The 12315-nt window shown below is 34.1% G+C and overlaps 1 protein-coding gene across 2 annotated transcripts in view; it reads left to right on the forward strand.

Annotated features, from left to right (window-relative positions):
• Positions 1-427: 427 nt before the first annotated feature.
• The window catches only part of LOC100246885 (phosphatidylserine decarboxylase proenzyme 2), an 85786-nt gene continuing 73898 nt past the window's right edge, over positions 428-12315 (forward strand). The window contains exons 1-3 of one of the 2 annotated variants that reach the window (XM_002267912.5): positions 428-756; positions 2325-2404; positions 11894-11918. In XM_002267912.5, the coding sequence (XP_002267948.1) occupies positions 586-756; positions 2325-2404; positions 11894-11918 (276 nt within the window). In that variant the 5' untranslated portion in view covers positions 428-585. The remainder of the gene's footprint in view (positions 757-2324; positions 2405-11893; positions 11919-12315) is intronic. The other variant, XR_009467021.1, reaches the window with a different exon arrangement.

The following is a 12315-nucleotide window of genomic DNA, read 5'->3' on the forward strand; positions in this document are numbered from 1 at the left end:
AAATATTTTTGACCTATTTTTAATATTTTTAAAATAAATTTTATATATTTTGTTTTATTTTTAATTATTTTATATACTTATATAATTATTTCTTAAAATAACCTATAGAAAATAAGTAAAAAGAATTAAAATATATTTTTTAAAAATATCATATTTTATATTCTTAAAAAATAAAAAATAGAAAATAATTTTTGATTATCAAACGTATTTCTTGTATTTTTTTATTTTGATTAACATAAAACTGTCTTGAAAATAATTCCCAAACTGGCCTTGATTCTATATATAATTTTTTTCATGTAAGGATTTTCCCTCACAGTCTTGGGAGGCAAACATAACCTTGGAGTGTGATGACTTTTCATAAATGTATAAAAGGGCAAAAAGGTAAAAGAGAAAAAGTAAAAAGGGTGAGGGAAAAGGGTTACGGAAGGAAAGGCCAGAATGTAGTTGAACTTTCTGAACATATTTTTCAGAATATTTCAAATCACTTTATATCTTTAATGTCTGTATGTATTATCATATAAAATAGTGAAATGTCGGAACATACCAAGCTAATCAGACCAGAGGGTTAGAGAGAGGAAAGAGAGAATGGGGAACGGAAGCTCCAAATCAACTCACCAGCAAGACTCGTCTTCGTCTCGCGTTGCCCGAGTCTGGCGTAAAATTCACCATAGCAGTCACCGCCATGTCTCCTCTTCTCACAACAAACGCCTCGCCGCCGAGGATTTTGCCGGCATCGCTCTTCTCACGCTCCATGGGGTCAGCCTTTTCTCTTTCCAGGCTTTTCTTTGTTTCTTGACGAATTTTGGAGAAAAATGCTTCACGGCCTTTATTTTGTTTTATTTTTCTTTTAAGTGTCCAATTTTTTCTTGCGAAAAACTGGAGGAAGATGTTTGATCGGCGTTTTCTTTCAAGGCTTTAGTTTGGTTGGTTGTTAGAGTAAAATTGTAGGAAAATGGTTGATGACTTTTTTTTTTTCTTTTCCGAGTGTTGTTGTTTGGTTCTTGAGAAAAATAGGAGGAAAATCTTTGGCGACTTGCTTTTTCCCTGTTCCTAAGTTTCGGTTGTGGTGTTGTGAAAAAATTGGAGGAAGGCTTTTTAACGATCTTTATTCTCTTTAGGTATCCATTAGGTTGTTCTGAAAAATTGGAGGGAAATGTTTGACGTTTTTCTTTCTCTTTTTAACCCTCTGCTTGTTATTTGGAGGAAATTTTTCGATTTGTCCTCTTTCCAAATCTCCGTTTGGTTGCTCAGAAAAATTAGGGGAAAATGTTCGACGATTTCTCTCTCTTCCTGAAACTGGTTTGGTTAGAACTAAAATCACTCGGGTCAAAGTCATAATTTTAAAATATGTTGGATTAAAATTTTTTATTAAATATAAAATATTTTTTTAATATAAGTTGAAAGGAATTTTCTAAAAGACATGTTCTAAGTTCAAATAAATTTTTTTATCAAGCTTAAAAAAGCTTTTACCAATCCAAACACTGGCTAAGTCTCTTTCTTTTTTTATTTTATTTTATTTTATTTTATAAAAATTAAGGAAAATGTTCAATGATCTCTCTCTCTCCTAATTTCTGTTTGGTTGTCGAGAAAATGTTCCAAATATTAAGAACATTTTATATAAAAATTTAGGAAAATGTTGAAAGATCTTTTTCTCTCTCTTAATTTCCGTTTGGTTCCCGAGAAAATATTCCAAATGTTAAGGACTATTTTATCATTTAATTGGAAATATCATAAAAATCAAATAGATTTAGAGCTAGCTAGAAACTTTTAAAATTTAAAATTATTTAATTTTTATACTAAAAATTTGGGTTAAATGAAATGAGTTTAAAATAATATATGAAAGTAATTTATTTATTTAAATTTATTTTTTATTTTTTTTCTATATGTTTTTTTTTGAACCAATATAACCTAAAAGTCTGTTTGATGGAAATCTGAGCTGTACTTGTTTTTTTAAAACTTTATGTTTTATTCAATTTTATTCTTAATATCATAAATCCTACATATATTAAACTTCAAAACTATTTTAGAAAATATTTTAACAAATTCAAAATACATATATACAACAATTAAAAACCCAGCCGGACATGTTTATTATTTTTATTTATGAAAATAAGAAAATTCTAAAAATATATTTTCTTTAATTTATATTGATTATTTTTATTTATTAAAATTATAAAATTATAAAAATATCTTTTCTTTAATTTATTTATTTTTTAATATTTTCTCTTGGAAACACAGGGCTGTAAAGATGCTGACCACCTTTTGATTTCCTGCCTTTTCATGTCAACCAAACATGTTTTTTTTTTTTTTTCCTTTCCTTGTAGGCGGAGATGAAGTTCAAGGACAAGTGGCTTGCTTGTGTTTCGGTGGGAGAACAAACGTTCCGTACAGAGACTTCTGATCAGTTACGCATCTGTTAAACTTTTAATTCATATTTTTTTGGGACCATTTGCACTTCTATTGTTATTAGTAGTTATTGTTATTTAAACAACTAGCGAAAAAAATAAAATAGAAAAAGGCACTTAATTAGATATTATTTATATTATGGTCAGTAAAGGAAACTTGACAATTTTTTTTTTATAATTAATTACATATCGTTTTGTTTTTTTATCAAGTGAGTGGAATTTGAATTTATTCCTTAGGAGAGAGCAATATCCAAATCTATTTTCCAAATTCTCATCTGTTTTAACATTCAAATGCATTTTCCAAATTCATATATTTTTTTGACTTATTTAAATTTCAAAATAATCCAATGCAGGAAGATTTGAATATTTGCTCTATAACGGAATTTTTTCACTATATAGATAGTTTTTTTAATTGTTTTTCTTCATTGATAAGAAGATTACTATGAAAGTGTCAAGCAAAAAGATTTCAGAAGTCAACCACTTCAAGAATTATTCTGAATCTTGCATTAATATAAAAAAGTTTTGTGCAAACGTCGAGGCATGCTTGGCTAATATTTTGCTGTCTGCGAAGGATTGAAAGAAAATAAGCATAAAGAAGTACTTCCAAATATCTAAAATCCAGAAAGAGAAATTTTGCTGTTACTGTACCTTCAGCAGTGCAAGCTACTGTAGCTGCAATACTTATAATAACTTGCTCTAAGTGCTGTGGTTACTCACAATGCTAATGCTACAGTAAATCTGAGTTTCAATCAACTAGCATGTATGAGCATGTCTAAGAAACTAGCAAACTTCCAAGCTGGGTCCCCGTCTTGACACAACCATATATGAATTTGGCTCAGTCATTGTATTGTGATTGCAAATTGCTTGTAGTAAGTTAATGCAGTGTTCTTGAAAAATTGAAGCTGATATTAAGTTGTAAAAGGGCCTGGTTTTCAATCACCTGATCCATGATGTAAAATATGAAAGCATGACAATATTACAAAGAAGTGCAAAAATATTGAACCACCTGGAATTTTAAGCTGGCTCTTTGTTTAGTCTCATGTTTTGCCCGTTGACATGTTTTAATTGTACATTCCAAAACTCTGTACCTGTGATTCTGTTGTTTGATTATTTATGTTAATGTCCAAGTGCAAATGATGTGAAAGGATCCTGCCTAAATTCAGCTATGTTGATTTGATGGGATGTCACGTCTTGCTATTTATTTGGTAAAACTAAAGCCAGTTTTTTATTGATCACCCCTGAACTATCATGAGAATCATTGTGCGCAATGAGTGAAATCTTGGGCTAAAATTTTGAAGAAATATGAGAAGGAAAAAATGATTCTATTTTTCATTTCTTGAATAGAGAAGAAAATACACTGCTATAAATAATGGAGTGGCTGAAAATACCATCCCATTATTCACGTGATACATCTACTAACTTACCTAGAAAGATTCTCTAATTTTAGGAAACAAAATAACTATGAGATCGGGTAACATGCTACCAAAATCTCCTTATTATAGAAAATGCCAAACACAATCAATTAATTTACAATTGTAAAACTCCAAGAAATTAGACCAATAACTGAAAGATTTCCACACTCCCCCTCAAATTGGGTTGTAGGTGTGATCAAACCTAGCTTGGTATCCAAATCTTCAAAGTTGATCCTTGGTAGAGCTTTGGTGAGGATATTTGCTATTTGAAGGCATGTTGGTGTGTATACTAGCTGAATTTATCCCTTCCTCTATTTTTTCCTTTATGAAGTGATGATCTATCTCCATAGGTTTTGTCGTGTCAGGATGAACTAGGTTCTTAGCAATGCTTATGGCTGACTGCTTGTCACAGAACATCTTCATAGGTTTCTCAATTGAGATTCTCAATTCTCTTAGTGTCCTTGTCAGCCATATTCCTTCAAACATGCCTTGTGCCATGGCTCTAAACTTGTATTTTGCACTACTTCTTGACACAATAAATTGTTTCTTGCTTTGCCATGTAACGAGATTTCCCTACACATAGGTACAATATTCAGATGTTAATCTATGGTCAGTTATTGATCTGGCGCAATCAACATTAGTGGAGATTTCAATATCTTTGCTTCACGTCTTCTTGAAGTATAGGCCCTTCATTGGTGTCATCTTTAGGCATCTTAGGATTTGATGCATAGCCTCCATGTGTTCTTTGGTTGGATTGTTCATGAACTGAGTTACCTCATTGATAGAGAAACCAATATTAGGTCTAGTGTGAGAAGGATATATGAGTTTTCCTACTGGTTTTGTCTACTCATGCACTGTCTTCTTTAGCTCCTAGTTTAGTTGTTGAATCCATTAGAGTATCAATAGGATTGCACTCGTGCATCCCTGTTTCCTTTAGTAAGTCTGGAACATATTTTCGTTGAGAAACAAAAATACCCTTTCTTGATTGAGCAACTTCCATACCAAGGAAGTATTTGAGATTGACCAAGTCTTTGATTTCAAACTCTTTGGCTAGAAAGTCCTTACGTTTGCTTATTTCCTCCTCATAGTCCCTTGTTAGAATGATGTCATCTATATACATGATGAGGATGGTTATTTTTCCTTTAGGTGAGTGTTTGACAACTAAGGTGTGATTTGTCTAACACTAAAAATACCCATACCTCTTCACTGCCTTTGTAAACCTGTCAAACTAACCTCTTAGGGATGCTTGAGACCATATAATGACTTTTTGAGCTTACACACTTTGTTGATAGTTGTTTATGTCTCAAAGCTAGGAGGAATTTCCATGTAGACATCTTCTTCTAGAACTTCATTGAGGAAAACATTCTTGACATCTAGTTGATAAGAGGCCAATTTAAAATTGTTGCGAATGATAATAGTACCCAAATTGTGCTGAGTTTAGCTACTAGGGCAAATATCTCCTGGTAGTCAATTCCATAGGATTGAGTGAACTCTTTAGCAACAAGCTAAGCCTTGAACCTGTCCACACTTCCATCTGCCTTGTGTTTAACTATGAAGATACGTTTACATCCCACTGGATGTTTTTTGGTTGGTAAATTTGAAATTTCCTAAATTCCATTTTTCTTTAGTGCAGGAATCTCTTTCCAATGGTAACTTTTCATTTTGGTAACATTAGAGCTTCTTGGATAGTGTTGGGAATCTGTATTTTGTCAAGATTGGTGACAAAGACATGAAAACTAGGTGATAACCCTTCATAAGAGACAAAATTATAGATTGGGTGACTTGTATAGGATCTCACACCTTTCCTCAAGGCAATCGGGTGATTAAGATCATCATTAGAAATTTCAATACTGGCAGATGTACAACTAGTGTTACCTGGTGAAATTTCAATTAATCTTGAATTTGGATCAAACTCTTGGATTTGCTTGGGAAGTGTTTGTTGCTCTATACTCTCTTCAATCTTTTTTCTCCTTGAATAGACAATAAGCTCACTATTTTTTGCAAGTTGAGTGGACTTTGGATGGTGTGAAGGACTTGAGGACTAGGATCAATATATGAATTTGAAGGACTACAAGACAAGTTTGGAGCATTGGTTTCAACATCCTAAAGTTTGTATTCCTATGTGTAATTCTCCTCTTGAATATCGGATTTGGGATGCTAAGGTTGTTAAAAAATTGTGACATTCATGGAGTTATAATCTTTTTGTGATCAGTGAAATAGCACTTGTATGCCACTATGCCTTTTGATTTGAAGAGTACCCAATGAATATGCACTTGATTGCATTGAGATAAGTTTTCTCCAATTTTGTTAATGTATGTTTTTATTTTTTTATGAGAAACAACAATATAGTATATTGAAGTGAGTAAAATAAGTACAAAGAAGGATGAGAGATCCTCCAAAAAGTACACAAACAAAAAGCAAGAATCTCCAAGTTTAAGAATCTATACAACTATGATGTTCCACAACCTAAGTCCCATTTGGGAACATACAAAAATAATCTATCCTTGCTAGCCCACTCCCTTGGAGTTACACACCAACATCCAATCAAGTTGAATCAAATTAAGGGGAACACCCTTAAAAGTTGTGGAGCAAGATGCCTAAAAGGAGGTTACGAAAAAGATCATGTCCCAAAGACCCTTTGAGGATCTCGCCTTATCCTCAAAGATCCTGACATTTCCCACACCACCCACATTAGAGCAAGATAAGCAAGCTTCCACAACACCTTGCCTCTATTGTTGTTTCCCAATCCTCTATATGAAATACTCATCATGTCGCATATACTCCTGGGAGGAACCAATCCATATGAACCAAGTTGAATAGTTTGTGCCATAGTCCCAAACTCAATAGGCAATGTAAAAAGATGTGATCTGCCATTTTACAACTCTCCATACACAACAGACAAATATTAGGACTAAGGGCTTTGTAAGATCTTTTGAGTTGTAGCATGTCATTGGTGTTTACTTCCTTAAGTACCACTAATCAAGCAAAAGATTTGACCTTAAATGGGGCTTGTGATTTCCATATAAAATCAATAGGGAATGATGGAGTTGGATCAATATGATTGGTTAAGACCCAAAATAACAACTTTACTGTGAATAAACATGGAGAAAATAGGGACTAAACTCTTGAATCATGACCAATAGGAGATAAGTGCAAGTGTGAGAAAGATGACATGAGTTTTTCAAGATCTTCTATCTTAAGATTTGAAAGATTGTTGCAAAAGTTTAGATTCCAAGAGAAAGGATGAGTGTACCCAGGAACTGATGAGATAGTGAGGTTTTTAATAGTGACAATTTTGAATAGACTTGAGAATTGAGAGCACAAAGATTGATCCCTCCACCACAAATCTTCCCTAAACCAAATTCTTGTCCTATCTCCCACTACTGGCTGAGTGTATCTTGAAAAATCTAGAAAGACCTGTGCAATGACTTTCCAAGGACAGCGATGTGACTACCTAACTATAGTGTTGGCATTCCACCCGTTAGTATGTGCCCAATGCCTTATAAATGCTTAGAATAAACTGATGCTAAAGAGCGTACTTTTCCTCAGTAAACCTCTAAAACCATTTCCCTAATAAAGCACGATTCCTTACAGAGATCTTCTCGAACCCTAATCCCCCTTCCCCCTTAGTTTTACACACTAAGTCCCAATTGACAAGACGGTCTCTCTTTTGCTCTTTAAGCCAAGGCCATAAAAAATCCCTTTACAATTTCTCAATTTTCAATGCCATTGAAGAAGAGATCTTGAATATGGACATAAAGTAGTTAGGGATATGAAATAAGCACAAGTGGATAAGAGTTATCCTCCCACCTAAAGACAAATAGACTTTTCTCCACCCATCCAATCTTCAGGAAACTCTCTCAATCATTGGGTCCCAAAATGCACTTGCCTTTGGGTTCCCTCCCAATGGAAGTCCCAAGTATGGAATAGGCTAATCCAACACCATGCAATCAAGGACCAAATGCAGAGCACCCAAACACTCTAATGGGAATGGTGGAAATGATTCAAGTTCTAGGATATAAATTGAGAAGAACTTGGCAAGGTGTTTGGAAGATAAGTTGTTGTAAGAACTACATCTCCCCAAAAATGTTTTGGAACATGTGTCGAGAACATTTTTTTTTTTTGATGGGAAATGACACAGAGATATATTGATAGATAAAAAGAAGTACAAAAAGAAGGATGAGAAATCCTCCCGCCAAAGAAAACTAAACTACAGGAAATTACATTGTAAAACAAGCGAACTCTCTATAAAGGACCATTCCTCATGGAGTACACACCGCTAACCAATCAAGTTGTAACACATTAAGGGGAGTTCCCTTAAAAACCTTGGAACAGAAAGCCCAAAGAGAAGTTAGGAAAACAATAGAGTCCTAAAGATACTCTGAATTCCTTGCTTTATCCTAAAAAATCCTTGCGTTTCTTTCCCTCCACACAATCCGAATTAGAGCGATGCTCGCAGCTTGCCACAAAACTATCCCTCTCTTAGAAGAACCAAAACCATTAAATTTGATGGACATCATGTCAAAGATGCTCCTCGGGGGGACCCAATCCATCTTAGCTAACTGAAATTCGGGTGCATGGGAGAGGAGTCCTCTTCGCTTTTAGTCTTTTTGGAGTGGCTAATGGCTACTTAAGAGCCGGTGAGGCTGCTTGTTTCTTTTGTTTTTGGGTTTAGCTGCGTTGTATACTCCCTGTATGCTTTGTGGCTTCTTGCCCTTTAATATAATTTGTGCTCACTTATAAAAAAAAAAAAAAAAATAACCGGTGCCACAACCCAATCGTCAAGGAACAATGAAGAAAAAGATGATCTGCTGATTCCTCATGCTTCATGCACAAAATGCAAATATCAAGACTAAGGGCTTTGTAGGGTCTTTTCACTTGTAGCATGTCATTAGTATTCACCTTCTTGTGTGCCACTAACCAGACAAAGGACTTCACTTTGAAAGGAATTTGAGAATTCCAAACGAACTTAGAAGGGAAAACTTGAGGAGATCCAGAAAATTGAGATAATGCTAGAAAGAAGGAGTTGATTGAAAAAAGCCCTGAAGAAGATAATGGCCAAAATCTGGCATCTGGAACCGAAGGAGATAGATGCAATCCATCAAGTGACCGCATGAGGCCTTCTAAGTCCTCTATCTTAGAATTTGACATTAGTAACCTAGCAACTTCTAGAAGATGTATTTTTTTTTTAACAACCCCATTTTGTTGAGGAGTATCAACATAAGAACTTTGATATACTATGCCTTAACTTGAGAGATAATCACCAAGGATTGATTTGAAGTGCTCTTTTGCATTGTTAGTTCTTAACACTTGTATTTTGGCTTGGAATTAAGTTTGAATCATACTATTGAAATTTTTGAAAGTTTACCAACTTTTGATTTTTTTTTTCATGAGAAATAGCCATGTAATTCTAGTGTGATCAATAACAAAAGATATAAGCCATTGAGTTTTAGTGATATTTTTTATTTGAGAAGGTCCCCATGCATCACTATGTATGGTTGCTTGGGATAGGAATTACACACATGTTTGGAAAATTGACAAATTTCACATTGAAAAAATTTTGGACTTTTATTATTGAATAATGAAGCAAAAAGTTTCTCAAGGTGTAAGAAATTTGGATGACCTAACCTATAATGCTACAACATGACTACACTATCAGTATTAGAATTAGCAATTGAAAAAGAACTTTTATGAAATAAACTTTTTGACGCAACACAAGCTACCTTGTGAGCTTGTCTTTCAAGCGAATCATCAACTTTGAGGATATTAAGCCCTGAACACATCTTAGCACTGCCAATAGTCTTCCCTGAATCCAAGTTCTGAAATTCAAAAGAGTTTGAGAAGAATTTAGTAACACAATTGAGTTCTCGAGTGAGTTTACTAATAGATAGTAGATTAAAATTTGGAATTAAGAGAACAAAATCCAAGGTCAGATTATTTGAAATAATGATAGAGCCTGCATTGGCCACCTTTGAGAGAGATCCATCTGCTATCATGATAGTAAAATTTTGATGGCCTGAGCTATACTTATGGAAAATATTAGCATTTCTAGTCATGTGGTCTGATGCTCCTAAGTCCACAATCCATGGACTCATCTTCTCTCTTTTAACATTTAAAGCATTTAAAAAATTACCTTTCTATGCCAAGGACCTGGTCCAGTCATAGAGGTGAGAGGAGCTTGTTGTGACTAACCGAACATTTTCTGCAAAAGTTCTAGTTGTTCCTTGCTAAAAAGACTAAGTCCGGATGGTGTGGGGTTCTCATCAATTGAGATTAGATTGCCATGACTTTGTCTGTTGTTAGTAGGATGTGTAGGCTTCCAATCTGCTAGTTTATCATGAGTCTTCCACCATGTTTCTTTGGTGTGTCCAAGTCTGCAATGGTGATCACTCCAGGGTTTTATCGATTGTCATTGCTATGGTGTTGAATCCCTTGAGCAGCAAGGGTAGAATTTTCTATGGTAGGTGTGGCATTTTGTGAACCTATTATCTTTTTTCGATTCTCTTCTTTGCAGACTTCTGAGGAAGCTTCTCAAATATTGGGTAAAGGCTTCGATCCCAACACTCTCCCTCGAACTTCATCAGGATACATATTGAGCCTCGTAAAACACTTTAATATTCTTCTCTTTTTTATGATCTCCTTGTACCTGATTCCATCATCTGGGGAGTCCCAATCATGTTCTTTGAGCATGCCCAACTGTTGCTAGTGACATATGAGTGTGTAGAAGTAGAGTGACGGACATGTCTCCTTGATGTAGCTCATGGAGAATACTTTCAATTTCAAGCAATTCTGATGTATTTTCATTGTTGGAGCATGTCTCATTAGTTGCATCCCATATTTCCTTTGTTGTTCCTTAGAGCTGAAAGTTTTCTCCTATATCATTGATCATGGAGTTGATAAGCCAGGATATGAGCATGTTATTCTCTGATTTCCATGATTTAAATTTTAGATCTTTCTTCTTGGGAGGAACTACAGCCTCGGTAAGATGATCATTTTTCCCTTTTCCATAGATGAACATCATGACGGATTGTGATCACTGGAGATAGTTGTGCCCATTCAGTTTGTGTCCTGTAATGGGAAGAATATTGCCATATGATCTTTCATTGTTGTTTGAGATGATAGCTTCATGATTGGAGGTGACTTCAGAGGTGGAGCTTTGCCTTTCAATGGCCATTCCATATTTTGTCATTCAAGAAACTAAGTTTTTAGAGGAGGCTCTTGTACCATGAAGAAATATGAGAAGGAAAAGATGGTCCTATTTTTCATTCCTTGAATAGAGAAGAAGATACATTGTTATAAATAGTGGAGTGGCTGAAAATAACATCCCATTATTCACAGGATACTAACTTACCTAAAAAGATTCCCTAATTTTAGGAAACAAAATAGCTATGAGATTGGGTAACATGCTACCAGAATCTCCTTATTATAGGAAATACCAAACATGGTAAATTAATTTATAGCTGTAAAACTCCGAGAAATCAGACATATAGCTGAAAGATTTCTGCAAATTTCAAATTATGGTGTGCTATATTCTGCAAAAAAGTGAGTGATGGCTTAAGAAAACAGAGTAATTTATATGTAAAGAAGAAGAATAACACTAATTGAGGACAAAAGTGAGAAAGATGTTTATTATATATTTAGAATATTGTTCCCATGGATAACAACATTTGTTTTTAGGTGAGTACCAGTATTATGCTCTTGGATTTCATTGATGGATTGGGTAGTGGCTAGGGGTTTCAGTCTTTTGTCTTCTTTCTTTCTCTTTTACCCTTGAGCATTCCATGTATACATCTTGTATACTTTGGTTGCGGCAATTTTTATTCGGTGCTTCTCTAATTTAATTTTTTGTTTGCTTATAAGAAAAAAAATGGAGGAAAAAAAATGAAAAAAGAAGAAAAATACATAGCATCTGTTATTTCCAACTTGGTAGACTTGGCACAAATATTTAATCAACACATGCTCAAGATATGCTTCCCTGTAAGGATGAAATTACTTTATGGAAATGACTTTGAATTCTGTTCTAAGTTCAATTCGTACTTCTTCCATTTGTTGATTTTGGTTTGATTGGTTATGCAGGACAGACAAACCTGTTTGGAACTCTGTGAGTACACTTGAACAATAACTTTTTGTGTCATTCACTTGAGCTTTTCATTAGTTTTCGTTTTGTTTGCCTTACTTAATGTTGTAAATGTATATAGATGTATGTGTGGTGTATATATGTATAAAATGGTATGTAGTTTATTGGACTTGAAATGCAGAGGCTTTTAGAGCTTTATGTACTGTGAATGCCAGTCTTATCAAATGGTGTACACTTGCACAAATTATCTTCCTTTTCTTTTTATATCCAGTTTATTATAAATTATGTTAGGCGATTTAGATTGATATCATTCATTAGAACTGTTGTTCTTTAATGACTTGGAAGCGGCTGAATAATTAGGAGAGTTCACAATATAGGTAAATGAGGTCCAACTTGAGAAAAAAAATGTTGGGACAATGAT

This window comes from Vitis vinifera, chromosome 12 (genome assembly GCF_030704535.1).
Source record: "Vitis vinifera cultivar Pinot Noir 40024 chromosome 12, ASM3070453v1".
NCBI lineage: Eukaryota > Viridiplantae > Streptophyta > Magnoliopsida > Vitales > Vitaceae > Vitis > Vitis vinifera.